Source organism: Scyliorhinus canicula, chromosome 4 (genome assembly GCF_902713615.1).
Source record: "Scyliorhinus canicula chromosome 4, sScyCan1.1, whole genome shotgun sequence".
In the NCBI taxonomy this organism is placed as follows: Eukaryota; Metazoa; Chordata; class Chondrichthyes; order Carcharhiniformes; family Scyliorhinidae; genus Scyliorhinus; species Scyliorhinus canicula.
Genome location: NC_052149.1, coordinates 232,666,918 through 232,693,945, shown reverse-complemented (window position 1 = coordinate 232,693,945; position 27,028 = coordinate 232,666,918). Strand labels below are relative to the sequence as shown.

Genomic DNA, 27,028 nt, shown 5'->3' with positions numbered 1-27,028 from the left:
GGGTGGGTAAGCTGACTCACTGACTGGCCCAGTGTTAGTGCCCCGGGTAGGTAAGCTTACTGGCTGGCCCAGTGTTAGTGACCCGGGTGGGTAAGCTGACTGACTGGCCCAGTGTTAGTGACCCGGGTGGGTAAGCTGACTCACTGGCCCAGTGTTAGTGCCCCGGGTGGGTAAGCTGACTGACTGGCTGGCCCAGTGTTAGTGCCCCGGGTGGGTAAGCTGACTCACTGGCTGGCCCAGTGTTAGTGCCCGGGTGGGTAAGCTGACTCACTGGCTGGCCCAGTGTTAGTGCCCCGGGTGGGTAAGCTGTCTCACTGGCTGGCCCAGTGTTAGTGCCCCGGGTGGGTAAGCTGACTCACTGGCTGGCCCAGTGTTAGTGCCCCGGGTGGGTAAGCTGTCTCACTGGCTGGCCCAGTGTTAGTGCCCCGGGTGGGTAAGCTGTCTCACTGGCCCAGTGTTAGTGCCCCGGGTGGGTAAGCTGACTGACTGGCCCAGCGTTAGTGACCCGGGTGGGTAAGCTGACTCACTGGCTGGCCCAGTGTTAGTGCCCCGGGTGGGTAAGCTGACTCGCTGGCTGGTCCAGTGTTAGTGCCCCGGGTGGGTAAGCTGACTCACTGACTGGCCCAGTGTTAGTGCCCGGGTGGGTAAGCTGACTCCTGCTGGCCCAGTGTTAGTGCCCCGGGTGGGTAAGCTGACTCCTGACTGGCCCAGTGGTTAGTGCCCCGGGTGGGTAAGCTGACTCACTGGCTGGCCCAGTGTTAGTGCCCCGGTGGGTAAGCTGACTGACATGGCCCAGTGTTAGTGACCCGGGTGGGTAAGTCTGACTCGACTGGCTGGCCCAGTGTTAGTGCCCCGGGTGGGTAAGCTTGACTCACTGCTGGCCCAGTGTTAGTGACCCGGGTGGGTAAGCTGACTCGACTGCTGGCCCAGTGTTAGTGCCCCCGGTTGGGTAAGCTGACTCGCTGGCTGGCCCAGTGTTAGTGCCCCGGGTGGGTAAGCTGTACTGACTGACTGGCCCAGTGTTAGTGCCCCGGGTGGGTAAGCTGACTCACTGGACTGGCCCAGTGTTAGTGCCCCCGGGTGGGTAAGCTGATCTCCTGGACTGGCCCAGTGTTAGTGACCCGGGTGGGTAAGCTGACTGACTGGCTGGCCCAGTGTTAGTGCCCCGGGTGGGTAAGCTGACTCACTGGCTGGCCCAGTGTTAGTGCCCCGGGTGGGTAAGCTGACTCACTGGCTGGCCCAGTGTTAGTGCCCCGGGTGGGTAAGCTGACTCACTGGCCCAGTGTTAGTCCCCGGGTGGGTAAGCTGACTCGCTGGCTGGCCCAGTGTTAGTGCCCGGGTGGGTAAGCTGACTGACTGGCCCAGTGTTAGTGCCCCGGGTGGGTAAGCTGACTGACTGACTGGCCCAGTGTTAGTGCCCCGGGTGGGTAAGCTGAGTCGCTGACTGGCCCAGTGTTAGTGCCCCGGGTGGGTAAGCTGACTGACTGGCCCAGCGTTAGTGCCCCGGGTGGGTAAGCTGACTGACTGGCTGGCCCAGTGTTAGTGCCCCGGGTGGGTAAGCTGACTGGCTGGCCCAGTGTTAGTGCCCCGGGTGGGTAAGCTGACTGACTGACTGGCCCAGTGTTAGTGACCCGGGTGGGTAAGCTGACTCACTGGCTGGCCCAGTGTTAGTGCCCCGGGTGGGTAAGCTGACACTGCTGGCCCGGTTAGTGCCCCGGGTGGGTAAGCTGACTGACTGACTGGCCCAGTGTTAGTGCCCCGGGTGGGTAAGCTGACTGACTGGCCCAGTGTTAGTGCCCCGGGTGGGTAAGCTGACTGACTGGCCCAGTGTTAGTGCCCCGGGTGGGTAAGCTGACTCACTGGCTGGCCCAGTGTTAGTGACCCGGGTGGGTAAGCTGACTGACTGACTGGCCCAGTGTTAGTGACCCGGGTGGGTAAGCTGTCTCACTGGCTGGCCCAGTGTTAGTGCCCCGGGTGGGTAAGCGTCTCACTGCTGGCCCAGTGTTAGTGCCCCGGGTGGGTAAGCTGACTCGCTGGCTGGCCCAGTGTTAGTGCCCGGGTGGGTAAGCTGAGTCTGGCCCAGTGTTAGTGCCCCGGGTGGGTAAGCTGACTCACTGGCTGGCCCAGTGTTAGTGCCCCGGGTGGGTAAGCTGACTGACTGCTGGCCCAGTGTTAGTGCCCCGGGTGGGTAAGCTGACTGACTGGCTGGCCCAGTGTTAGTGCCCCGGGTGGGTAAGCTGACTGACTGACCCAGTGTTAGTGCCCCGGGTGGGTAAGCTGACTGACTGGCCCAGTGTTAGTGACCCGGGTGGGTAAGCTGTCTCACTGGCCCAGTGTTAGTGCCCCGGGTGGGTAAGCTGACTCACTGGCTGGCCCAGTGTTAGTGCCCCGGGTGGGTAAGCTGACTCACTGACTGGCCCAGTGTTAGTGCCCCGGGTGGGTAAGCTGACTCACTGGCCCAGTGTTAGTGCCCCGGGGCGCTGTGTGAATTCTTGAACCTTTAAAGGGCTTGGATTGGCTAACCAGTGAAACAGGTGCTGAGGCCATTGAGTGTTAGGAAAAGTCTCGTTTTCCAGCTAATTAATGTAATCATGATTTGTCAAAGTGCCGGTGGGGCACTGAAAATGGCAATTCCAGGTTTAGCACCCAACGGTTGGCTAAACACAATTTCCCTGAGGTGTGCACACCCACTTCCGCCAAAGGTGTGAAGTGTGCAGTCTGCCACAAGGTGGCGTGTTTCAGGATGGTACTGGGGTAGAGAGTACAGACTCCGAACTGGAGATCGTAATGGAGGGGATCCGACGGATGGAGGTCCTGCACCCACAAGTGGGGCGAAGGAATCGACTCATCCTCTTGCCCAGCCACCCCTGCAGCAGCTGGTGCTGCTCCGCATGGCCTCCGTTCCTCTAGCAATCCAAGGGAACCCCTAGCAAGATGCCCAGGACAGATCTCTGGGCAGTGATAGGTGATCTCTCCCTCGAAATGTCAAGCTGGTTGCTGCTAGGCGGGAACATTCAATCAAATACTGGTGACCTTTACTGAGCGCTTTAGCAGGGAGTTTAATTCTCGGCCAGCCCCCGGAATGGTCCTCCAGGCAGCCAATTCCTAGCTCAGGATTTAACTCCTTTGGCCAGATGGTGCCTGCATTAAATGTGGGCTAAACTTCAAACGTCATCTTGGCCACAGTGGGGGCTCCACAGTGCTGAGGGTATCCTGGGAAAGTCAGCTAATGAATCTCTACGGAAATATGGATATTTTAACTGAACATTCCAGTTTAATTCCCGAAAGCGACGTCCGTGAATCCGCCTGGATTTTATTAATAATCCCACAGCTTCATGGTCATTTCCAGCGATAGACCGCACACCCTCCCCCTCCAGCCTAGGTTGTGAAGCAGACTTCCCGTTCCTTGTAAAACACTCACCCCCACTCCATAAACATCCCACCCACACTACCCTGTAGTCCCAGCTCATGTTCAGATCCCCCCAGCCATGCTGCGGCCCCCGGCAGCGTAGCCAACCTCCAATTCAAAAGTATCCGTCGCTGGGCAATCAGAGAGGCAAAGGCCACAACATCGGCCCCCTTCCCCTCCGGCATCTCCGACACCCCAAAGATCGCCACCAGAGGGTCCAGTTTCACCTCAATCCCGACAGTCCTTGATAGGGTTCCAAACACTGCCTTCCAAAAGTTCTCCAACTCCTCACTCCGTGAGAACATATGGGCATTGGGCTTCGGCCGCCTCCTTCACCTCTCGCACCCATCCGCTACCCCTGGAAATAAATAACTCATCCAAACCCGAGTGGGTGGACCCTGTGCACCACCTTAAATTGTGTCAAACTCATTCTTGCACAGGAGGAGGTTGAGTTCACTCGCTGCATAGCCTCACATCAAAGTCTCCATCCTGTATCCCTCCCCAACTCCTCCTCCCACTTCCACTTGATTCTTTGCACCATATGTCTATCCCTATATATGTCTATATAACCTCCCATATATATCCCTAATCCTGCTATCCCCACCTCATCCGGAACAGCAACTTCCCCAGAAGCTTATAGCTGATACCTGAGGGAAGGAAGGCAGCTACGTGTGCGCAAAGCCCCTCACCTGCCAGTCTCAAACTCACTGCCCCATGGTAACTCAAACTTTGCCCGTAGGTCCGCTAACCCAGCGAATCTACCCCTCCGAAAACATGTCCCTGACCTACCCCAACCGCTCCTCCCTCCATCGTCTACATATCCCATCCGCCCCCCCTGCCACGAACCTAAGCTTCCCACACATGTCGTCATCGCTGACCTGTGATCCAGTTTAAAGTGTCTCCTCAACTGGTTCCAAATTTTCCTCGGCAACTCCTTCACCGGACTCCCCGTGTACTTGGTCAGAACGGACGGCAATGGGGCCATCACCAGAGCCCCCGGCTCGTAGCCTTATAAGACCCCCTTATCGGGCAGCACGGTGGCCTAGTGGTTAGCACAACCGCCTCACGGCGCTGAGGCCCCAGGTTCGATCCCGGCTCTGGGTCACTGTCCGTGGGGAGTTTGCACATTCTCCCCGTGTCTGTGTGGGTTTCGCCCCCACAACCCAAAAATGTGCAGAGTAGGTGGATTGGACACGCTAAATTGCCCCTTAATTGGAAAAAATAATTGGGTAATCTAAATTTATTAAAAAAAAAAAAAAATAAGACCCCCTTATAATACTAATGCAACAGGTTCAGGAAATCCGACCCCCTCCCTGCCCGCCCGTGCCTTTGCAACAAAGCCCTCTTCACCCTCGCCACCTTCGATGCCCACGCACATTTGAGATTAGCACATCCACCCTCCGAAAAAGGCCTTGGGCCAAAAAGTCCGGAAGGACTGAAGCAGGAATCTTGGCAGCACATTCGTCTTCACCACCTGCACCCTCCCTGCCAATGTCGGATGCAGCGTAACCCACCTTTTTAGGTCCCCCTTGTCCTCCTCCTCCAACCCCGTCAGGTTCCACCTATGCATTGTGGCCCACTCCTGCGTTACTTGGGTCCTTAGATATCAAAACCATTCCCTTGCCACCTTAAATGGCAAGCCCTCGGGTGCTGTCACCACCCTGACAGCATCATAATTACGTTCAGCAGCTCCTAATAGTACCAGAGAGCTGCCTCCCCTTCACAAAGCCCCTCCGAGACCACCTCCGGCACGCACCCTTCCAACCGTCTCACCAGTACCTTTCCCAGGATATTCACGTCCGTGTTTAGCAGCAAGATGGGCCTATAGGAGCCGCACTCCAGTGGATCCTTCCCCTTTTTCGGGATCAGCGAAATCGACACCTGTGCCAACATAGGAGGCCCCTCCCCCTTTCCCACCTCCTCACTAAACATCTAAAAGATGGGGGGGCCAACTTCATCGCGAACTGCTTATAAAATTCCGGGAAGCCATCTGGTCCCGTCCCCTTCCCCAACTGCATCATGCAGATCAATAGCTCAGCCATGATCTCAATGAATGGCGGAGCAGGCTCGAGGGGCCAGATGGCCTACTCCTGCTCCAAGTTCTTATGTTCTTATGCCAATACATTCCATCCACTCCATTAGCCTTAACGGGTCCTCCAACGCCAGCCCCTTCCCCTCCTCCAGCCCCGGGAAGTCCAGCTCATCCAAAACCCTCCCCATATCCGCCTCCCTCATAAAAGGCCTCAACACCTCATTTATCCTCTCCAGATCCGACGCCATGCCTGTCGTACCCCAACGTTCGAGATTATTTAGTGTCAATGTGATATTTTAAAATAATATTCTCTATCGTGTTATCGAACCGGCCCATTCTCACTTAATGTTGCCTGTGTTTTTTTTTTCCCATCCCCTAGTCAGATGCGCCAGGAATACCAAGGAATATTTTTCCGACAGACTATACAAAGCGATGAAGGTAAAACAACAAAGACTTGCACAGAGGTACATGAGAAGTCGGCCATTCAGCCCCCTCAAACCTGCTTCACCATTCAATAAGAACATGGCCGATCTTCGATGTCATCGACACCCCCACCGATATCCCACTTCCTGTCCAAGAATCCCAAGGAGATCCAGGAGCAGTATATTCCTGTAGAATATATCCGGGAGCAGTCTATTCTCACTGAATATATCCGGGAGCAGTATATTCCCACTGAATACGGGCAGCACGGTAGCATAGGGCAGCACGGTAGCACAGTGGTTAGCATAATTGCTTCACAGCTCCAGGGCCCCAGGTTCGATTCCCGGCTTGGGTCACTGTCTGTGCGGAGTCTGCACGTTCTCCCCGTGTCTGCAGGGTTTCTCCGGGTGTGCTCCGGTTTCCTCCCACAGTCCAAAGATGTGCGGGTTAGGTGGATTGGCCATGATAAATTGCCCTTACTGTTGGGTGGGGTTACTGGGTTATGGGGATAAGGTGCAGTGTTGACCTTGGGTAGGATGCTCTTTCCAAGAGCCGGTGCAAACTCGATGGGCCGAATGGCCTCCTTCTGCACTGTAAATTCTATGAATATATCCGGAAGCAGTCTATTCCGATGAATATATCCGGAAGCAGTCTATTCCCGATGAATATATCCGGGAGCAGTCTATTCTGATGAATATATCCGGAAGCAGTCTATTCCCGATGAATATATCCGGAAGCAGTCTATTCCCGATGAATATATCCGGGAGCAGTCTATTCCCGATGAATATATCCGGGAGCAGTCTATTCCCGATGAATATATCTGGGAGCAGTCTATTGCCACTGAATATATCCGGGAGCAGTCTATTCTCACTGAATATATCCGGGAGCAGTTATTCCCACTGATATATCTGGGAGCAGTCTATTTCCACTGAATATATCTGGGAGCAGTCTATTCCCGATGAATATATCCGGGAGCAGTCTATTCCCACTGAATATATCTGGGAGCAGTCTATTGCCACTGAATATATCTGGGAGCAGTCTATTCCCACTGAATATATCCGGGAGCAGTCTATTCCCACTGAATATATCTGGGAGCAGTCTATTCCCATGAATATATCCGGGAGCAGTCTATTTCCGATGAATATATCCGGGAGCAGTCTATTGCCACTGAATATATCTGGGAGCAGTCTATTCCCGATGAATATATCTGGGAGCAGTCTATTCCCGATGAATATATCCGGGAGCAGTCTATTCCCACTGAATATATCTGGGAGCAGTCTATTCCCGATGAATATATCCGGGAGCAGTCTATTCCCACTGAATATATCCGGGAGCAGTCTATTCTCCACTGAATATATCCGGGAGCAGTCTATTCCCGATGAATATATCCGGGAGCAGTCTATTCCCACTGAATATATCTGGGAGCAGTCTATTCCCGATGAATATATCCGGGAGCAGTCTATTCCCGATGAATATATCCGGGAGCAGTCTATTCCCGATGAATATATCTGGGAGCAGTCTATTGCCACTGATACTCTTTGCAGTGCACCGTCTCTGGTATGTTGCAAATGTAAACAGCTATCAGTAAAAAAGGAGGGACGTACGGTGCGTTACAGGAATTCAGGACATCCCGAGCCATTTTTCCTGTTCATTTGTGTGTTGAGGGCATTACTGACGTTTGTTTCCCGAGAGGAGGTGACGGTGAGCTGCTGCAATAGTCGTATCCATTTGATTAAACTGAGTGGCTCGGCCGTCTCCGAGCTTCCAGCGCTAAGCGGAGGGTCCGGAAGTCGGAGGTTACCAGAACGGGTAAGGACCCGACAGATTCCCTTCTCCAAAGGATAGCAGTGAACCAGATGGGGTTTTATGACAAATCCCGGGTAGTTTCAAATCACTGTTACCGATTCCAGCTTCTTATTCAGCTTTATATCGTGGCTTTCCGGGTCACTAGGTCATCTTAAAATGTTTACCGCAATTCCTTCTCAAGATAAGTCGCGATTGCAAGTAACAATTTTGCACAGAGGGTGGTACAAACACCAGCCGTTTAGGTGACTAGATAGTGTTTTAGTAAGGTTAATAAGAGGGAAATACTCCCAAGATCATTGACGAGAACTCCCCATGTGTTCTTTGAACTGGCCGGGTGTTGCATCTTTTACACCTTTCTGAGAAGGTTGACCGGTTTAACATCTCATTTGAAAGACGGCATTTGCAACAGTGCAGCACTCCCTCACGACTGCGCTGGGAGGTTCGCGATCACAGTATGTGCTCAACGCTCTGGAGCAGGGTTTGAACCCACATCCTTCCGCCTCAGGCACACAGCACAGCTAACAGCTGGAAGAATGGGAGTGATTCCCTATCGGAGGCTGAACGTTCCTTGTACAGGACCCAGTGTCCGTGATGTAGTCACAACCGAAGTTTTCACTCCATGCACCAAACTATTTGCAGAGTAAAGTGTAACTGAGGTATCTCTCTCTGTCTCTCTCTCTCTCTCTCTGTCTCTCTCTCTCGCTCCCTCTCTCTCTCACTCCCTCTATCTCTCTCTCTCTCTATCCATGTGCAGGGTATGGGTACGAGGGACAACACCCTGATCCGGATCATGATTTCCCCGCAGCGAGATCGATATGTTTGACATCAGGGAAGAGTTTAGGATGAAGTATGAGAAATCGCTGCACAATATGATTCGGGTGAGTGTTGCCATTAAGCGTCTCGATCGCTGGAGGGGGGGGGGTTGTTCAATCCACACATCAACCTGAGGTTTCTCACTTACCTGGGCCAGTCATTGAGCACAGAAGTACTGTATTCTAGATGACGCACCATGATGTCCTGGGCTAGACAGAGGGGGAAAATCACCCAGGGTTCCTGCTCCTGCTCGTGTACGTCTGTGTATGCATGAGTGTGTGTGCGCCTGTGTTTGCATATGGTGTGTGTTTGTGCAAATGTTTGTGTGCTTTTGTTTCCATGTGAGAGTGGGTGTGCACGCGTGTAAGAGTGGGTGTGTGTGCATGTGTGAGTGGGTGTGCACTCGTGTGTGCGTGTGTGGGTGGGTTGCGTGTGGGGGCGTCTGTCGGCATGCATACATATGTAAGTGTGTGTGCACATGTATGCGTGGGTGAGTGGGCGGGCATGCATGCATGTGTGAGTGGCCGTGTAAGTGTATACGTGTGAGGGTGTGCCTGAGTGAAGGGTTGTGTGAGTGAAGGGTTGTGTGAGTGAAGGGTTGTGTGAGTGGATGAGTGTGTGGGTGGGTGTGTGTGTGGGTGTGTGTGTGTGTGGGTGGATGAGTGTGTGGGTGGGTGTGTGTGGGGTGTGTGTGTTGTGGGTGGGTGTGTGTATGTGTGGGTGGGTGTGTGTGTGGGTGAGAGTGTGGGTGGGTGTATGTGTGGGTGTGTGTGTGTGGGTGGATGAGTGTGTGGGTGGATGAGTGTGTGGGTGGATGAGTGTGTGGGTGGATGAGTGTGTGGGTGGGTGTGTGTGTGGGTGGATGAGTGTGTGGGTGGATGTGTGTGTGGGTGGATGAGTGTGTGGGTGGATGTGTGTGGGTGGATGAGTGTGTGGGTGGGTGTGTGTGTGGGTGGATGAGTGGGGGTGGATGTGTGTGTGGGTGTGTGTGTGTGTGGGTGAGTGTATGTGTGGGTGGATGTGTGTGTGGGTGGATGTGTGTGTGGGTGGATGTGTGTGTGGGTGGATGAGTGTGTGGGTGGATGTGTGTGTGGGTGGATGTGTGTGTGGGTTGGTGTGTGTGGGTGGATGTGTGTGTGGGTGGATGTGTGTGTGGGTGGATGAGTGTGTGTGCGGGTGGATGTGTGTGTGGGTTGGTGTGTGTGAGTGGATGTGTGTGTGGGTGGGTGTGTGTGTGGGTGGATGAGTGTGTGGGTGGATGTGTGTGTGGGTGGATGTGTGTGTGGGTGGATGTGTGTGTGGGTGGATGTGTGTGTGGGTGGATGTGTGTGTGGGTGGATGTGTGTGTGGGTGGATGTGTGTGTGGGTGGATGAGTGTGTGGGTGTGTGTGTGTGTGGGTGGATGAGTGTGTGGGTGTGTGTGTGTGTGGGTGGATGTGTGTGTGGGTGGGTGTGTGGGTGGATGTGTTGTGTGGGTGGATGAGTGTGTGGGTGGATGAGTGTGTGGGTGTGGTGTGTGTGTGGGTGGATGAGTGTGTGGGTGGATGTGGGTGGGTGTGTGGGTGGGTGTGTGTGTGGGTGGGTGTGTGTGTGGGTGGATGAGTGTGTGGGTGGATGTGTGTGTGGGTGGATGAGTGTGTGGGTGGATGAGTGTGTGGGTGTGTGTGTGTGTGGGTGGATGTGTGGGTGGGTGTGTGTGTGGGTGGTGTGTGGGTGGGTGTGTGTGTGTGTGGGTGGATGAGTGTGTGGGTGGATGTGTGTGTGGGTGGATGAGTGTGTGGGTGGATGAGTGTGTGGGTGGATGTGTGTGTGGGTGGATGTGTGTGTGGGTGGGTGTGGTGGGTGGTGTGTGTGTGGGTGGATGTGTGTGTGGGTGGATGTGTGTGGGTGGATGTGTGTGTGGGTGGATGTGTGTGTGGGTGGATGTGTGTGTGGGTGGATGAGTGTGTGGGTGGATGAGTGTGTGGGTGGATGTATGGTGTGGTGGGTGTGTGTGTGTGTGGGTGTGTGTGTGGGTGTGGGTGAGTGTATGTGTGGGTGGATGTGTGTGTGGGTGGATGTTGTGTGTGGTGGATGAGTGTGTGGGTGGGTGTGTGTGTGGGTGGGGGTGAGTGTGTGTGTGGGTGGATGAGTGTGTGGGTGGATGAGTGTGTGGGTGGATGAGTGTGTGGGTGGATGAGTGTGTGGGTGTGTGTGTGTGTGGGTGGATGTGTGTGGGTGGATGTGTGTGTGGGTGGGTGTGTGGGTGGGTGTGTGTGTGGGTGGGTGTGTGTGTGGGTGGATGAGTGTGTGGGTGGATGAGTGTGTGGGTGGATGTATGTGTGGGTGGGTGTGTGTGTGTGTGGGTGTGTGTGTGGGTGTGGGTGAGTGTATGTGTGGGTGGATGTGTGTGTGGGTGGATGTGTGTGTGGGTGGATGAGTGTGTGGGTGGGTGTGTGTGTGGGTGTGGGTGAGTGTATGTGTGGGTGGATGTGTGTGTGGGTGGATGTGTGTGTGGGTGGGTGTGGGTGAGTGTATGTGTGGGTGGATGTGTGTGTGGGTGGATGAGTGTGTGTGTGGGTGTGTGTGTGGGTGTGGGTGAGTGTGTGTGTGGGTGGATGAGTGTGTGGGTGGATGTGTGTGTGGGTGGATGAGTGTGTGGTGGATGGGTGTGTGTGTGGGTGTGTGTGTGGGTGTGGGTGAGTGTATGTGTGGGGTGGATGTGTGTGTGGGTGGATGTGTGTGTGGGTGGATGAGTGTGTGGGTTGATGTGTGTGTGGGTGGATGAGTGTGTGGGTGGATGTGTGTGTGGGTGGATGGGTGTGTGTGGGGTGTGTGTGTGGTGGGGTGTGTGTGTCTGTGGGTGGGTGAGTGTATGTGTGGGTGGATGAGTGTGTGGGTGGATGTGTGTGTGGGTGGATGTGGTGTGGGTGGATGAGTGTGTGGGGTGTGTGTGTGGCTGGATGAGTGTGTGGGTGGATGTGTGTGTGGGTGGATGTGTGTGTGGGTGGTATGTGTGTGTGGGTGGCTGAGTGTGTGGGTGGATGTGTGTGTGGGTGGATGAATGTGTGAGTGGATGTGTGTGTGGGTGGATGAGTGTGTGAGTGGATGTGTGTGTGGGTGGGTGTGTGTGTGTGGGTGGATGAGTGTGTGGGTGGGTGTGTGTGTGGGTGGATGAGTGTGTGGGTGGATGTATGTGTGGGTGGATGAGTGTGTGTGGGGTGTGTGTGTGGGTGGATGCGTGTGTGGGTGGGTGTGGTGTGGGTGGATGAGTGTGTGGGTGGATGTATGTGTGGGTGGATGAGTGTGTGGGTGGGTGTGTGTGTGGGTGGATGAGTGTGTGGGTGGATGAGTGTGTGAGTGGATGTGTGTGTGGGTGGGTGTGTGTGTGGGTGTGTGTGTGTGTGGGTGTGTGTGTGTGGTGTTGTGATGGGTAAGGACAGAGCCAGCCCTGCTACCATGGTCAATCTGTGTGTGTGTGTGTGGGTGGATGTGTGTGTGGTGGATGTGTGTGTGGGTGGGTGTGTGTGTGGGTGTGTGTGTGTGTGGGTGTGTGTGTGGTGTGTGTTGTGATGGGTAAGGACAGAGCCAGCCCTGCTACCATGGTCAATCTGTCACTTGTCGAAGTGAAGGAAGAATGGCAACTTGGTTGAGATACCCAAGGGAGATTGCCGGGGGTGGAATAGAAGCATATCCTCATGTGACTGAATGGACATCTTTCTCAGCCTCACCACTGATGGGCAGCTCCCTCATTGGCAAGGAGTCACATTGGGCACCGGGCAAAGTGGCAGGTGGCTCATGCTCCTGATCAGCATTGTTGGTGTGCAGCCCACCTTGTAGTGTGATGAGGGAGAGATTGAGGGGAAGGGGGAACGCGGTTACCTCCTCACTGGCAGTACCACTAACCCAGCCGTTAATACCATGGTGGCAAGTCGAGGTTTGGATTGTGGTACAATGAAGTCACGAATGTTTTGCACTGTATTGACACATGGCTGTCCACTTCCTTTCAGAGTGACACCTCCGGAGATTACAAGCGAGCTCTGCTGCGACTCTGCGGAGGCGATGATGAGTAAGGTTCTGCGCGTCAGCATTGCTCCTTGTGTGATTAATACGGGTCAGCATTTCCCAGTCTCCAGGTCCCCATTAATACTGAGGCCAAGTATCGATCTGTTTGATGGTGCAGGTATTCAGGGGTGGATGGTTAAATAAATCCCGAAAGGTTTAGCTGATGTGAGACAGCTGATGTGGGTCAGTTAAGCCATTGAAAGAGGAAAGAGGCAGATGGAAGGAATTGATAGGGCAGATAGACAGAAACAACTTCCTCTGCTGGGAGAGAGTCCAGAGCAAAGGGGCATGATGTTAAGAGCTGTGTTAATCAGGGGGTTGCTTCACACAAAGGGATAGCAGGAATATGGAATCTCCTCAAATGCTGCTGAGGCTCCATTGAAATTTCAAAACTGAGAATAATAGAGTTTCGCTGGGTCAGGCCATTTAGTCACAGAACCAAACTGGCTAGGGGTTAGGATAGAGGATAGCCATGATCTACTGATGCTAAAACAGGCTCGAGGGGCTGAATGGACTCCGCTCCTGTTCCCATGTTCCTAACTTCCCAGGAAGATGATGCAAAGGAGCTTTGATTGTGGAATCAGATGACTTTGTCTTTGAACACGAAGTTCGACACTGGGCTCCTCCACTTTCTGCAACATAACTGCTGGGTTGGCTTCAGTTCTGTTGGAGGTGGGTTCTTCTCGTGGAGCCTCTGCTATTTGCAACAAAGAAAGGATGTCCATTTCTCACACTCTCCCGCCCTCCACCCCAGTACGTAGCAGGCTGCGGTGGATAATGGAGAGCTCCCAATAGGTGGGCTTGCACATACAGTTAACCCAAACCTCAGCACCAGAGCAACGAAGAATCCAAGATAAAAGCAAGAGGACTTGGGAGGGTTGGGTCGGGGTTAAGATTGGGTTGGGCTCTATTGAGTTGGGGTTGGGTTCAGTTGGATTGTGGTTAGGGTTGAGTTGAGGTTGGGTTGGGCTCAGTTGAGTTGGGGTTAGGGTTTGAGTAGGGCTTGTCTGGGTTGGGCTTAGGGTTGAGCTGGGTTTGGCTGGTTGGTGTTAGGGTTGGATTGGGGTTAGGGTTGAGTAGGGCTTGACTGGGTTGGGCTTAGGGTTGAGCTGGGTTTGGCTGGTTGGTGTTAGGGTTGGATTGGGGTTAGGGTTGAGTAGGGCTTGTCTGGGTTGGGGTTAGGGTTGAGCTGGGTTTGGCTGGTTGGTGTTAGGGTTGGATTGGGGTTAGGGTTGAGTAGGGCTTGACTGGGTTGGGCTTAGGGTTGAGCTGGGTTTGGCTGGTTGGTGTTAGGGTTGGATTGGAGTTAGGGTTGAGTAGGGCTTGTCTGGGTTGGGGTTAGGGTTGAGCTGGGTTTGGCTGGTTGGTGTTAGGGTTGCATTGGGCGTGTTTAGTTTGGGGTTAGGGATGAGCTGGGTTTGGCTGGTTGGTGTTAGGGTTGGATTGGGGTTAGGGTTGAGTAGGGCTTGACTGGTTTGGCCTTAGGGTTGAGCTGGGTTTGGCTGGTTTGTGTTAGGGTTGGATTGGGGTTAGGGTTGAGTAGGGCTTGACTGGGTTGGGCTTAGGGTTGAGCTGGGTTTGGCTGGTTGGTGTTAGGGTTGCATTGGGCGTGTTTAGTTTGGGGTTAGGGATGAATTGGGCTCAGTTGGGTTGAGTTGGACAGTGCTAGGTTGGGCTTGCTTATGCTCGCTTCAGGATTGAGGTGAGATGGGGAGGGTTAGGGTTGGGGAGGGTTAGGGGTGAGCTTGGTTGAGTTAGGGTGGGGGGGGGTTAGGGTTGGGGAGGGTTAGCGTTGGGCTTGGTTGGGGAGGGTTGAGTTGGGATGGGGAGGGTTAGGGTTGGGGAGGGTTAGCATTGGGCTTGGTTGGGGAGGGTTGGTGAGGGTTGGGGAGGGTTGAGGTACGGTTAGGGTTAGGGTTGGGGAGAGTTAGCATTGGGCTTGGGTTGGGAGGGTTGAGTTGGGTGGGGGATGGTTGAGTTGGGTGGGGGAGGGTTGAGTTGGGTGGGGGTGGGTTGGGTTGGGTGGGGGAGGGTTGAGTTGGGTGGGGGAGGGTTGAGGTGGGTGGAGGAGGGTTGAGTTGGGTGGGGGAGGGTTTAGTTCGGTGGGGGAGGGTTGAGTTGGGTGGGGGAGGGTTGAGTTGGGTGGGGGAGGGTTGAGTTGGGTGGGGGTGGGTTGGGTTGGGTGGGGGAGGGTTGATTTGGGTGGGGGAGGGTTGAGTTGGGTGGGGGAGGGTTGAGTTGGGTGGGGGAGGGGTGAGTTGGGTAGGGGAGGGCTGAGTTGGGTGGGGGAGGGTTGAGTTGGGTGGGGGAGGGTTGAGTTGGGTGGGGGAGGGTTGCGTTGGGTGGGGGAGGGTTGAGTTGGGTGGGGGAGGGTTGAGTTGGGTGGGGGAGGGTTGAGTTGGGTGGGGGAGGGTTGAGTTGGGTGGGGGAGGGTTGAGTTGGGTGGGGGAGGGTTGAGTTGGGTGGGGGAGGGTTGAGTTGGGTGGGGGAGGGTTGAGTTGGGTGGGGGAGGGTTGAGTTGGGTGGGGGAGGGTTGAGTTGGGTGGGGAAGGGTTGAGTTGGGTGGGGGAGGGTTGAGTTGGGTGGGGGAGGGCTGAGTTGTGCTGGGGGGGTTTGGTTGGACTTTGTCAGGCTGTTACATTAGGAAGAGGCTGGTGATGAAGATCACATCTAGTTAAGGCTTAACCTCATGGAGATTTTGCTGTGGAGTGGCTAGTTTGGGTTGCCCTGTAGATAGAACACAACAACAACTTGCCTTCAGATAGCACCTTTTAAAGTAGTGAAAGAACCCAAGGTGCTTCAGAGGAGTGATTATAAAAAAAATAAGATTTGGCACTTAGCCACATAAAGAGTCATCCAGACTCGAAACGTTACCTCCTCCCCCCTCCACAGATGCTGTCAGACCTGCTGTGATTGTCCAGCATTTTCTGTTTTTGTGTTAGGACAAAGTTTCATCAAAGAGATAGATTTTACCATCAAACAGGTAGCACTGTTGCTTCATGTCAGGGTCCCAGGTTCGATTCCCGCTGGGTCACTGTCTGTGTTGAGTCTGCACGTCCTCCCCGTGTCTGCGTGGGTTTCCTCCGGGCGCTCCGGTTTCCTCCCACAGTCCCGAAAGACGTGCTTGTTGGGGGAATAGGACATTCTGAATTCTCCCTCTGTGTACCCGAACAGGCGCCGGAATGTGGTGCCGAGGGGATTTTCGCAGTGACTTCATTGCAGTGTTAATGTGAGCCTACTTGTGACAATAAAGATTATTATTATTAGGAGAAAGGTTCCTGTCAGGATTCCCAGGCTTCTGCAGGCATGGTCCCAGTGGTGGAAGGGTTAAAATGCAGGATGGGTGAATGGCCAGAGGCGGAGGAGTGCGGAATTAATGCCGGGTTGCCGAGCTACACCAAGAGATAAGGCCATTGGAGGAACTGGATGATGAAGGTGAGGGTTTTTCAAACTGCGGAGAGGTTAAACCAAACCGATATAGCGCAGCAAGACGGGGATCGCGGGGAGAGGCGAGGAATGGGTGAACAGCGCGTTGAGGGGATTAGCATACAGACAGCAGAGCAATGGGGTGAGCTTGAGTTAATAAAGTTTGGAAGTTAGGATGGATGAGGGTTTCGGCAGCAGCTGAGAAGGGGCGACATTACGGAGGTAGGAGTAGACAACCTTGATGCTGGCGCAGATATGTTGTTGGAAGCCCGTCTTGGGACCAGATGTGTCCATTGTGTTCCCCATGTTATTTTCAGAGTTGTCCCCCCCCCCCCCCCCCCCCTCCCCGTTCCATTCCTAGGCCTCACCACATTGTACTGTGTGCTTGATGTTACAGTGCTGCAGGTGAATTTTTCCCCGAGGCCGCGCAGGTTGCCTATCAGATTTGGGAAGTCAGCGCCGCCACTCGAATCGAGGTTTGGTTTGCACAAGTTGCTTCAGCCCCTCTTTTCCCCTCACTACCCACCCCTGGACCCTGCTGCGCTTTCCCTTTCACAAACCTTCCGCTGGATGCAAGCTTGCGTTTGATCCGTCTGTGCGAAGCACGCAGCTCAGATCTTAAAGAGACAGTATTCGCCGGTCGAGTGAATTTGAAGGTTTTTTTTGGGAAGCTTAAATTCTCAGAGTATTGCAAATTGGAACGGTGACCGTTCTTCATAATGCCCCTCGGGTGCAGCACTGTGGGACGAACAAAGAACAATACAGCACAGGAACAGGCCCTTCGGCCCTCCAAACCTGTACCGGTCATGATACCAACCTTGGCCGAAACCCTTAAGAACAAAGAACAATAAAAGTGACTGACAATTTTTTAAATCTGAAAGAACATTACAAACATTTCTGAGTAACCATCACCCAAAGTGCAATAACGTTCAGGTCCTCTCCATAGATCACATTGCTCTCTGGGTGCTTCAATACAGTCAAAGAAACGTTACAGACATTTCAAAATAGTCAACACAAAAGTTACAAGATCACGTTGCACTCTGAGGTGATTCATGTATTACGGGCCAGGGTTTAGAGAACCCCAAAGTGTATCATGGAGTTCACCTGACCCACAACTTTTAATAGATTGTGGTATGGGGAACACAGGGCCCACTCTACAGGGGTGGTACACAGAGATCTAAAGTACTTCTAAAACAAAACAATGTTTATTCTATCAATCCAGTTAACATTTTATAAACACACAGTTAAACATCTTAGCAACTATCAACTCAACTTCCCAAAAGAATACAGTACTCTATAAGTAACCCTTAATCTTTCCCAGCAACATCCATGAGACAAATACCCGCTTTAACAAAGACGTCAGGTTTAAATTCTCTACTGAGAGCAGTTATCACTTTTAAATTAGCAAGTGATCTGAAGGCATTCTTTTCACGCAGAGGAGAGATCAAAATTATACCTCGTTTGGCTGGATGCAGCTCCAACTCTGAAAACGAAACCAAACACACACTGTCGCTGCCAGCTCAATGACGAAAGTAAAAGCAGGCAGGCAGCCCAGCTCCACCCACACTCTGACATCACTGCCGCTATTTGATAAACACCCATTTCTTAAAGGTGCTCTCACATGACACATGTAACATTCACCGTATCCATTCAATGTGAGTCGTACAGCCCGAGGGGGTTCTATACAATTCCCAGCCCCTCAGTGCAGGTCTTAAACAGCGGCCCTCCCCACTGAGCCTCTGCGGTGGCTGCCCCAAGCTTTAGTGCAGCTCTCAGCACGTCGTCCTGGACTTTGGAATGCACCAGTCTGTAACACCCAGTCAGGGACATCTCTTTGTGCTGGAAGGCCAACACGCCTCGGGCTGACCAAAGAGCATCTTTCACCGAGTTGGTGATCCTCCAGCAACATTAGAAACACAAAACTTGTATTTCTAGCGTGCTTTTCTCGACCTCCTATGTTTAGAAGCTCGTTACAGCCAGTGAGGAGTCTCTGAAGTGAGGCCTGTGTTGTAATTTTGGGAAGGGTAGCAATCGATGTATCACTCCCCAGGGTGAATGCTGATGAACTTCTATTACCCAAGAGTAGTTTGGGCAGGTTCCCGATATTGTTGTCTTTGAGAGGTTATCGGGTGCCTCAGATGGCATCATGGGAATCTGTGACTCCCATTAAGTCAGACATCTGACCCTTCCCCCTTGCCCATAAAAATGGAATTTAAAGCAGACCGATTGCTTGAGAAAATGGAAACGAAGAGCTTCAGAAAACGGAAATGAAGAATTTCGAGATTAATTTAATGTTCCAATGCTGATTTATTTTGCTAATTAGATCATTGTGAAAAATCACTGTTAAATTGCCCACAGCTCTTTGATGAATGTATTCTTATTTAATATATTCACAAGGTGAGTTGGCTGAGTTGGGGGACAGACTTCAGACACACACTCCACCTACTGGCCACAGCCCTCAACTACATTGTCACAGCGGACTGTTTACACACAGGCCTTCCATTCTCAATGTTTACATGGACTGTTTCAATGTTGATCAAATGTCAAGACAGCAGCAAGGGAAGATTTTCAATAATGATTTGACATTGATGGGATGATTGAAACATACATTGCGGAAAGAGGCCATTCAGCCCATTTTGCTCATGCAAATTGTCACAAGACCTGAAATTGTTAAAAAGCCACAACGTACACTGGGGTGCTGTCTCTTTAAGTGCTTGATTTGCCTGTGCCTCCTGCTGCCCCACTAACACTGCTCAGCTGAAATCTTCTCGAGATTGGAATGTAAGTACCTACATATTGGGATTGATTGCAAAATCCCCACCTGCCTCTGATGACTCCTAACAGCCTTTCTCTAACCAAGGAATTATCTCCTGTTTGTCTCTGCCGCTGATTGATGAATGGACAGATCGCTTCCCAGCAATATCCTCCTGTTTATCTACAACATAATGAACTCTCAGTGATCAAATACTAGAAGCAGAGGACATAATCTCAGACTAAAGGGACGATCCTTTAAAACAGAGGCCAAATCACGGAGTGTCTTTAAGACAGAGAAAGATAGGTTCTTGATTAATAAGGGGCTCAGGGGTAATGGGGAGGTCCCAGTGCCCAGTGTGTTACTGGGCAGGGTCCCAGTGTGTTACTGGGCAGGGTCCCAGTGCCCAATGTGTTACTGGGCAGGGTCCCAGTGTGTTACTGGGCAGGGTCCCAGTGTGTTACTGGGCAGGGTCCCAGTGCCCAGTGCGTTACTGGGCAGGGTCCCAGTGTGTTACTGGGCAGGGTCCCTGTGCCCAGTGTGTTACTGGGCAGGGTCCCAGTGTGTTACTGGGCAGGGTCCCAGTGTGTTACTGGGCAGGGTCCCAGTGTGTTACTGGGCAGGGTCCCAGTGCCCAGTGTGTTACTGGGCAGGGTCCCAGTGTGTTACTGGGTAGGGTCCCTGTGCCCAGTGTGTTACTGGGCAGGGTCCCAGTGCCAGTGTGTTACTGGGCAGGGACCCAGTGTGTTACTGGGCAGGGTCCCAGTGCCCAGTGTGTTACTGGGCAGGGTCCCAGTGCCCAGTGTGATACTGGGCAGGGTCCCAGTGCCCAGTGTGTTACTGGGCAGGGTCCCAGTGCCCAGTGTGTTACTGGGCAGGGTCCCTGTGCCCAGTGTGTTACTGGGCAGGGTCCCAGTGCCCAGTGTGTTACTGGGCAGGGTCCCAGTATGTTACTGGGCAGGGTCCCAGTGTGTTACTGGGCAGGGTCCCAGTGCCCAGTATGTTGCTGGGCAGGGTCCCAATGTGTTACTGGGCAGGGTCCCAGTGTGTTACTGGGCAGGGTCCCAGTGTGATACTGGGCAGGGTCCCAGTGTGTTACTGGGCAGGGTCCCAGTGTGTTACTGGGCAGGGTCCCAGTGCCCAGTGTGTTACTGGGCAGGGTCCCAGTGTGTTACTGGGCAGGGTCCCAGTGCCCAGTGTGTTACTGGGCAGGGTCCCAGTGCCCAGTGTGTTACTGGGCAGGGTCCCAGTGCCCAGAGTGTTACTGGGCAGGGTCCCAGTGTGTTACTGGGCAGGGTCCCAGTGTGTTACTGGGCAGGGTCCCAGTGTGATACTGGGCAGGGTCCCAGCACCCAGTGTGTTACTGGGCAGGGTCATAGTGTGTTACTGGGCAGGGTCCCAGTGTGATACTGGGCAGGGTCCCAGTGCCCAGTGTGTTACTGGGCAGGGTCCCAGTGCCCAGTGAGTTACTGGGCAGGGTCCCAGTGCCCAGTGTGTTACTGGGCAGGGTCCCAGTGCCCAGTGTGTTACTGGGCAGGGTCCCAGTGTGTTACTGGGCAGGGTCCCAGTGTGTTACTAGGCAGGGTCCCAGTGCCCAGTGTGATACTGGGCAGGGTCCCAGTGTGTTACTGGGTAGGGTCCCAGCGCCCAGTGTGATACTGGGCAGGGTCCCAGTGCCCAGTGTGATACCGGGCAGGGTCCCAGTGTATTACTGGGTAGGTTCCCAGCGCCCAGTGTGTTACTGGGCAGGGTCCCAGTGCCCAGTGTGTTACTGGGCAGGGTCCCAATGTGTTACTGGGCAGGGTCCCAGTGTGATACTGGGCAGGGTCCCAGTGCCCAGTGAGTTACTGGGCAGGGTCCCTGTGCCCAGTGTGTTACTGGGCAGGGTCCCTGTGCCCAGTGTGTTACTGGGCAGGGTCCCTGTGCCCAGTGTGTTACTGGGCAGGGTCCCAGTTCCCAGTGTGTTACTGGGCAGGGACCCAGTGTGTTACTGGGCAGGGTCCCAGTGCCCAGTGTGTTACTGGGCAGGGTCCCAGTGCCCAGTGTGTTACTGGGCAGGGTCCCAGCGCCCAGTGTGATATTGGGCAGGGTCCCAGTGCCCAGCGTGTTACTGGGCAGGGTCCCAGTGTGTTACTAGGCAGGGTCCCAGTGCCCAGTATGTCACTGGGCAGGGTCCCAATGTGTTACTGGGCAGGGTCCCAGTGTGTTACTGGGCAGGGTCCCAGTGTGATACTGGGCAGGGTCCCAGTGTGTTACTGGGCAGGGTCCCAGTGTGTTACTGGGCAGGGTCCCAGTGTATTACTGGGCAGGGTCCCAGTGTGATACTGGGTAGGGTCCCAGTGTATTACTGGGCAGGGTCCCAGTGTGTTACTGGGCAGGGTCCCAGTGTGTTACTGGGCAGGGTCCCAGTGTGTTACTGGGCAGGGTCCCAGTGTGTTACTGGGCAGGGTCCCAGTGCCCAGTGTGTTACTGGGCAGGGTCCCAGTGTGTTACTGGGCAGTGTCCCAGTGTGTTACTGGGCAGGGTCCCAGTGTGTTACTGGGCAGGGTCCCAGTGTGATACTGCGCAGAGTCCCAGTGTGTTACTGGGCAGGGTCCCAGTGCCCAGTGTGTTACTGGGCAGGGTCCCAGTGTGTTACTGGGCAGGGTCCCAGTGCCCAGTGTGTTACTGGGCAGGTTCCCAGTCTGTTACTGGGCAGGGTCCCAGTGCCCAGTGTGTTAGTGGGCAGGGTCCCAGTGTGTTACTGGGCAGGGTCCCAGTGTGTTACTGGGCAGGGTCCCAGTGCCCAGTGTGTTACTGGGCAGGTTCCCAGTGTGTTACTGGGCAGGGTCCCAGTGCCCAGTGTGTTACTGGGCAGGGTCCCAGTGTGTTACTGGGCAGGGTCCCAGTGCCCATGTGATACTGGGCAGGGTCCCAGTGTGTTACTGGGTAGGGTCCCAGTGTGTTAAAGGGCAGGGTCCCAGTGCCCAGTGTGATACTGGGCAGGGTCCCAGTGTGTTACTGGGCAGGGTCCCAGTTCCCAGTGTGATACTGGGCAGGGTCCCAGTGTGTTACTGGGTAGGGTCCCAGTGTGTTACTGGGCAGGGTCCCAGTGCCCAGTGTGATACTGGGCAGGGTCCCAGTGTGTTACTGGGCAGGGTCCCAGTGTGTTAAAGGGCAGGGTCCCAGTGCCCAGTGTGATACTGGGCAGGGTCCCAGTGTGTTAAAGGGCAGGGTCCCAGTGTGTTACTGGGCAGGGTCCCAGTGTGTTACTGGGCAGGGTCCCAGTGCCCAGTGTGATACTGGGCAGGGTCCCAGTGTGATAATGGGTAGGGTCCCAGTGCCCAGTGTGATACTGGGCAGGGTCCCAGTGTGATAATGGGTAGGGTCCCAGTACCCAGTGTGTTACTGGGCAGGGTCCCAGTGCCCAGTGTGATACTGGGCAGGGTCCCAGTGTGTTACTGGGCAGGGTCCCAGTGCCCAGTGTGATACTGGGCAGGGTCCCAGTGTGTTACTGGGCAGGGTCCCAGTGCCCAGTGTGATACTGGGCAGGGTCCCAGTGTGTTACTGGGCAGGGTCCCAGTGTGTTACTGGGCAGGGTCCCAGTGCCCATTGTGTTACTGGGCAGGGTCCCAGTGTGTTGCTGGGCAGGGTCCCAGTGTGTTACTGGGCAGGGTCCCAGTGTGTTACTGGGCAGGGTCCCAGTGCCCAGTGTGTTACTGGGCATGGTCCCAGTGCCCAGTGTGTTACTGGGCAGGGACCCAGTGTGTTACTGGGCAGGGTCCCAGTGTGTTACTGGGCAGGGTCCCAGTGCCCATTGTGTTACTGGGCATGGTCCCAGTGCCCAGTGTGTTACTGGGCAGGGTCCCAGTGTGTTACTGGGCAGGGTCCCAGTGCCCATTGTGTTACTGGGCAGGGTCCCAGTGTGTTGCTGGGCAGGGTCCCAGTGTGTTACTGGGCAGGGTCCCAGTGTGTTACTGGGCAGGGTCCCAGTGTGTTACTGGGCAGGGTCCCAGTGCCCAGTGTGTTACTGGGCAGGGTCCCAGTGTGTTACTGGGCAGGGTCCCAGTGTGTTACTGGGCATGGTCCCAGTGCCCAGTGTGTTACTGGGCAGGGTCCCAGTGTGTTACTGGGCAGGGTCCCAGTGTGTTACTGGGCAGGGTCCCAGTGTGTTACTGGGCAGGGTCCCAGTGTGTTACTGGGCAGGGTCCCAGTGTGTTACTGGGCAGGATCCCAGCACCCAGTGTTTTACTGGGCAGGGTCCCAGTGCCCAGTGTGTTACTGGGCAGGGTCCCAGTGTGTTACTGGGCAGGGTCCCAGTGTGTTACTGGGGTCTTTCAACCACACTCCTGGTTTCACTCTGGGTTAGAGTGAGTATCTGGTATTAGTAACTGCCGAAGGTGCTTCAACTGATGTCAGTACCCAGCCCCCCCCCCCCCCCCCCTCCATACCACCAGGTTGGCAGAAGTTTGGGAGCAGCCAACTTAACTCCATCCATTAACCCCGTTTGGAATGACCTGGAAGAAGTTTCTCTCTGTTCCCACTACAGTCAAATAGCCTACTGTTTGGGTGGGGTTTGCAGCTGGACCTGAAACAGTGTCATTGACGCAGAGAGAAGTTCCTCACAAATCATTTTCCATCCTATTCCCCCTTTTTGAAAGTTCCTGTTGAATTTGCTTCCAGCGCACTTTCAGGCCGGAACTTTCAGATGCACCAACCCGCTGTGTAAAAAATGAAATGTTCTCGTTGCATCCACTGGGTCTGTCACCATGGGAACCATGCACAGGGGTAGAGAGCTGTAGGGCTGTATTGTGGTGGGATTGCCCCTCTCTGTCCCCTCTCTCCGCGCCAACATTCCCTCCTCTCTGCATTATCCCACACTCCACCCGAGCTTACCAACTCTGTTTCTTCCCAAACAGCTGAAAGGGACGGTCCGTCCAGCTCCTGATTTCAAGCCAGAAGAAGATGCCAAGGCACTCCGCAAGGCGATGAAAGGATTCGGTCAGTGATTGTCCGCAGAATGTTCCAGAACAAAAACGGGGGTCATTCGGTCCATCGAGGACGAGGCGACATGTTGGGCAGAGTTGTTAGCACTGTTGCCTCACAGCGCCAGGGACCCGGGTTTGATTCTGGCCTCGGGTGACCGTACGGAATTTACACGTTCTCCCCGTGTGTGCGTGGCTTTCCTCCGGTTGGCTCCGGTTTCCTCCTCCCAAAGACGTCCAGGTTAGGTGGATTGGCCATGATCAGTGCGAGGGGCTGTGGGACTAGGACAGGGGATTGGCTTGGGTAGGGTACTCTTTCGGAAGGGTCGGTGTAGATTTGGCGGGCTGAATTGCCGCCTGCTTCACTGAAGGGGTTCTGTGATCTGTGAACTGACGTTACGTGTACCCCCCCCCCCCCCCCCCCACCACCCCAGAAATGACCCACTCTGATCCCTTGGGTACAGTGCCATAGAGAGATGATACCATAGAGCGAATAGACTGTGAGCGTAAGATTAAATCCCACCACCGTGTATATTTTGAAAAATTTAATTTGGTTGGAAAATAGTTTTCCTTCGTCCACGGGATCTGGGCGTCGCCGGCTGGGCCAGCATTTATTGCCCATGAGAGGGCGGTGGTGAGCTGCCTTCTTGAACCGCTGCAATCCCTGAGGTGTAGGTGCACCCACAGTGCAGTTAGAGAGCGAGACGAGCTTTCAATTCCAGATTTTTTTTATTGATCAATTATATTTATGAATTGAATTTTAATTCCGCCGGCACCCTATGGGATTCAAAGACATTTCCCCAGGAAGCAAAAGTGAAAATTCTGGAAAATCTCGGCAGGTCTGGCAGCATCTGTCGGGAGAGAAAAGAGCTAACGTTTCGAGTCCAGATGAGCAAGTTTTTCGGAGCAGAGGACAGGTGTGTGAGGTGCGCGGGAAGCCCAGCAAATCGTGTCCACATGTTTTGGCGATGCGACCATCAATTCACGCGAGACAGAGAGTTGAAGTCAACAGTGGCTTTAATCGACTAGAACAGTGCCTGCCTGCGACTGCTTGGCCAATGAGAGCTGCCAACAGGGCAGCTGCTCTTTATACCTCCCCTCAAGGGGGCGGAGCCAGGGGCGGAGCCCACAAGGGCACCAACATGATACTTCCGTGTAGTACAGTACAATGGTCCATAGGTGGAGCCCACATGGGCAATAGCGTGATACAGTGGTGAATGGTTGGTACAATACGTTCCCCACATTTGGGCATGCCCGAAGCTTAGAGGGTTTTGGCAGGGTTTCGCTAAGGCAATGTCCACGGTACTAAAAACACGGGTGGTGCCGAGTCTGGAGGTAGCGACCTTTGGAGTGTCGGAAGAGCCGGGAGTTCAGGGGGCGAAGGAGGCCGACGTCCTGGCCTTTGCCTCCCTGGCAGCCCGGAGACGGATCTTGTTAATGTGGAGGGACTCAAATCCCCCCGAATGTAGAAACCTGAGTTAGTGACATGGCTGGGTTTCTCAGTCTCGAGAAAATAATGTTTGCCTTGAGAGGGCCCATGGCTGGGTTCTCTCGGAGGTGGCAACCGTTCCTCGGCTTTCTCGGGGAAAATTAAAATGTCAGCAGGTGCAGTATTCCGGGGGGGGGGGGGGGGGGGGGGGGGGGGGTTGTGGTTGTCTGGTTGGGGTTGGGGTGTGTGAAGGTTGGGTTGGGGGGGGGGGGGAGAATATTTATTACACCATGTTTATGTCATTGTTATTATTATAAAATCTTTCAAATACCTTAATACAAATATGTTTAAAATAAGGAAAAAGGAGAGGCGGTTTGACAGGCCAGACACCGAGAGATTGTCTTCCCCCTCCGCCCCCCCCCCCCCCCCCCCCCCCCCCCCCCCCCCCCCCCCCCCCCCCCCCCCCCCATGGCCGGGGGGGGTCTAAAACACGGCATCACCGCTTGAGAAAAAGGGACCAGCTGTTTCGGACCAGATAAGGAGGAATCTTTGGATTTTTCTACCCAAGAGGCTGAGGTTGCTCGGCCATCGAATATATTTAAGACAGAGCTTGATAGATTTCTGGACACTACGGGAGGTGGTTGAGGGGGAATATCGGCCCTGGTCTTATCGAATGATGGATCAGGCTCTGAGGGCCAAACGGCCCAATCGGCCTGTGATTGTTATGTCCGCTGGCCTGGCCTCTGTGGCTTCAGTCCCACATCAATGTAATCGACTCTTAACTGCCCTCTAGTGGCCCAGTAGGTTACTCCCTTTGGTTTGGAGCTTTGACAAAGAGTCACCCAGACCGGAAAAGCGAGCTGCCTTTTCTCGCCCCAGACCTGCTGAGATTGTCCAGTATTTTCCGGTTTGGCTCCACTCAGTTTGATTGCTACTCTGGGTAAGGAGGGCTGGGTGATAAATGCTAGCCATGGCCTCGTTAATCAATGAATTTTTACAAACACTCTTGATCCTGTTCTAATAATCCAGAGGCTCGGGGTAGTACCCTGGGGACATGTGTTTGAATCCCACCACCATGTAATGAATGAATACAATAAAAAATTCTGGAATTGAAAAGCTGGTCTCAGTAATGGTGACCCTGAAACTATCATCGATTGTCGTCAAGACCCATCTGGTTCAGTAATGTCCTCCAGGGAAGGAAATCTGCCGCCCTTACCCGGTCTGGCCTACACGTGACTCCAGACCCACAGCAATGTGGTTGGCTCTTAACTTCCCCCTCGAGGGCAATTTGGGAGAGATACTAAATACTCGTCTTTCCATTCACGCCCACAAACCACGAAAGAATTAAAAAACTGCCACGTGTTGGAAGGATGTAGGGCAGTACGGTCACACAAGGTTCGATTCCCCGTTGGGTCACTGTCTGTGCTGAGTCTGCACGTTCTCCCCGTGTGTGCGTGGGTTTCCTCCGGGTGCTCCTGTTTCCTCCCACAGTCCAAAGAGGTGCGGATCAGGTGGATCGGCCATGCTAAATTGCCCTTAAGTGACCAAAAAAAAGGTTAGGAGGGGATAGTGGGTTACCGGGATAGGGTGTGTGAGGGCTTAGTGGGACGGTGCAGACTCGATGGGCCGAATGGCCTCCTGCACTGTATGTTCTATGATTTCCAGGTTGATACTTGACCTGTTTGGTCGCGTTATCAACTCGTCTTCCTTGGCCGTCGGGTCCTGGGGTAGGACTCAAACCTTCTGGTTTCCAGGCAATAATGCGAATCGCTGCGCAACAAGAAGGTCGTCTCTGACTCATCGTTGACCCCACGTGTGGAACCACATCTGGATGTGTTGTATTTTATATTTTCCCCGCGTCTTGACTGTGATAGAGAAATTCAAACAGCATTCATTAGATAAGCAAAACTGAACTTTATTCCCGAATTAGAAC

General features: G+C 54.0%; 1 protein-coding gene across 1 annotated transcript in view; it reads left to right on the top strand.

Annotated features, from left to right (window-relative positions):
* The window catches only part of anxa6 (annexin A6), a 154,058-nt gene that overhangs the window by 80,921 nt on the left and 46,109 nt on the right, over nt 1–27,028 (top strand). The window contains 6 exon segments of the mRNA XM_038796250.1: nt 5,821–5,879; nt 8,422–8,466; nt 8,468–8,545; nt 12,470–12,528; nt 16,348–16,426; nt 23,601–23,682. Of these exon segments, the coding sequence (XP_038652178.1) occupies nt 5,821–5,879; nt 8,422–8,466; nt 8,468–8,545; nt 12,470–12,528; nt 16,348–16,426; nt 23,601–23,682 (402 nt within the window).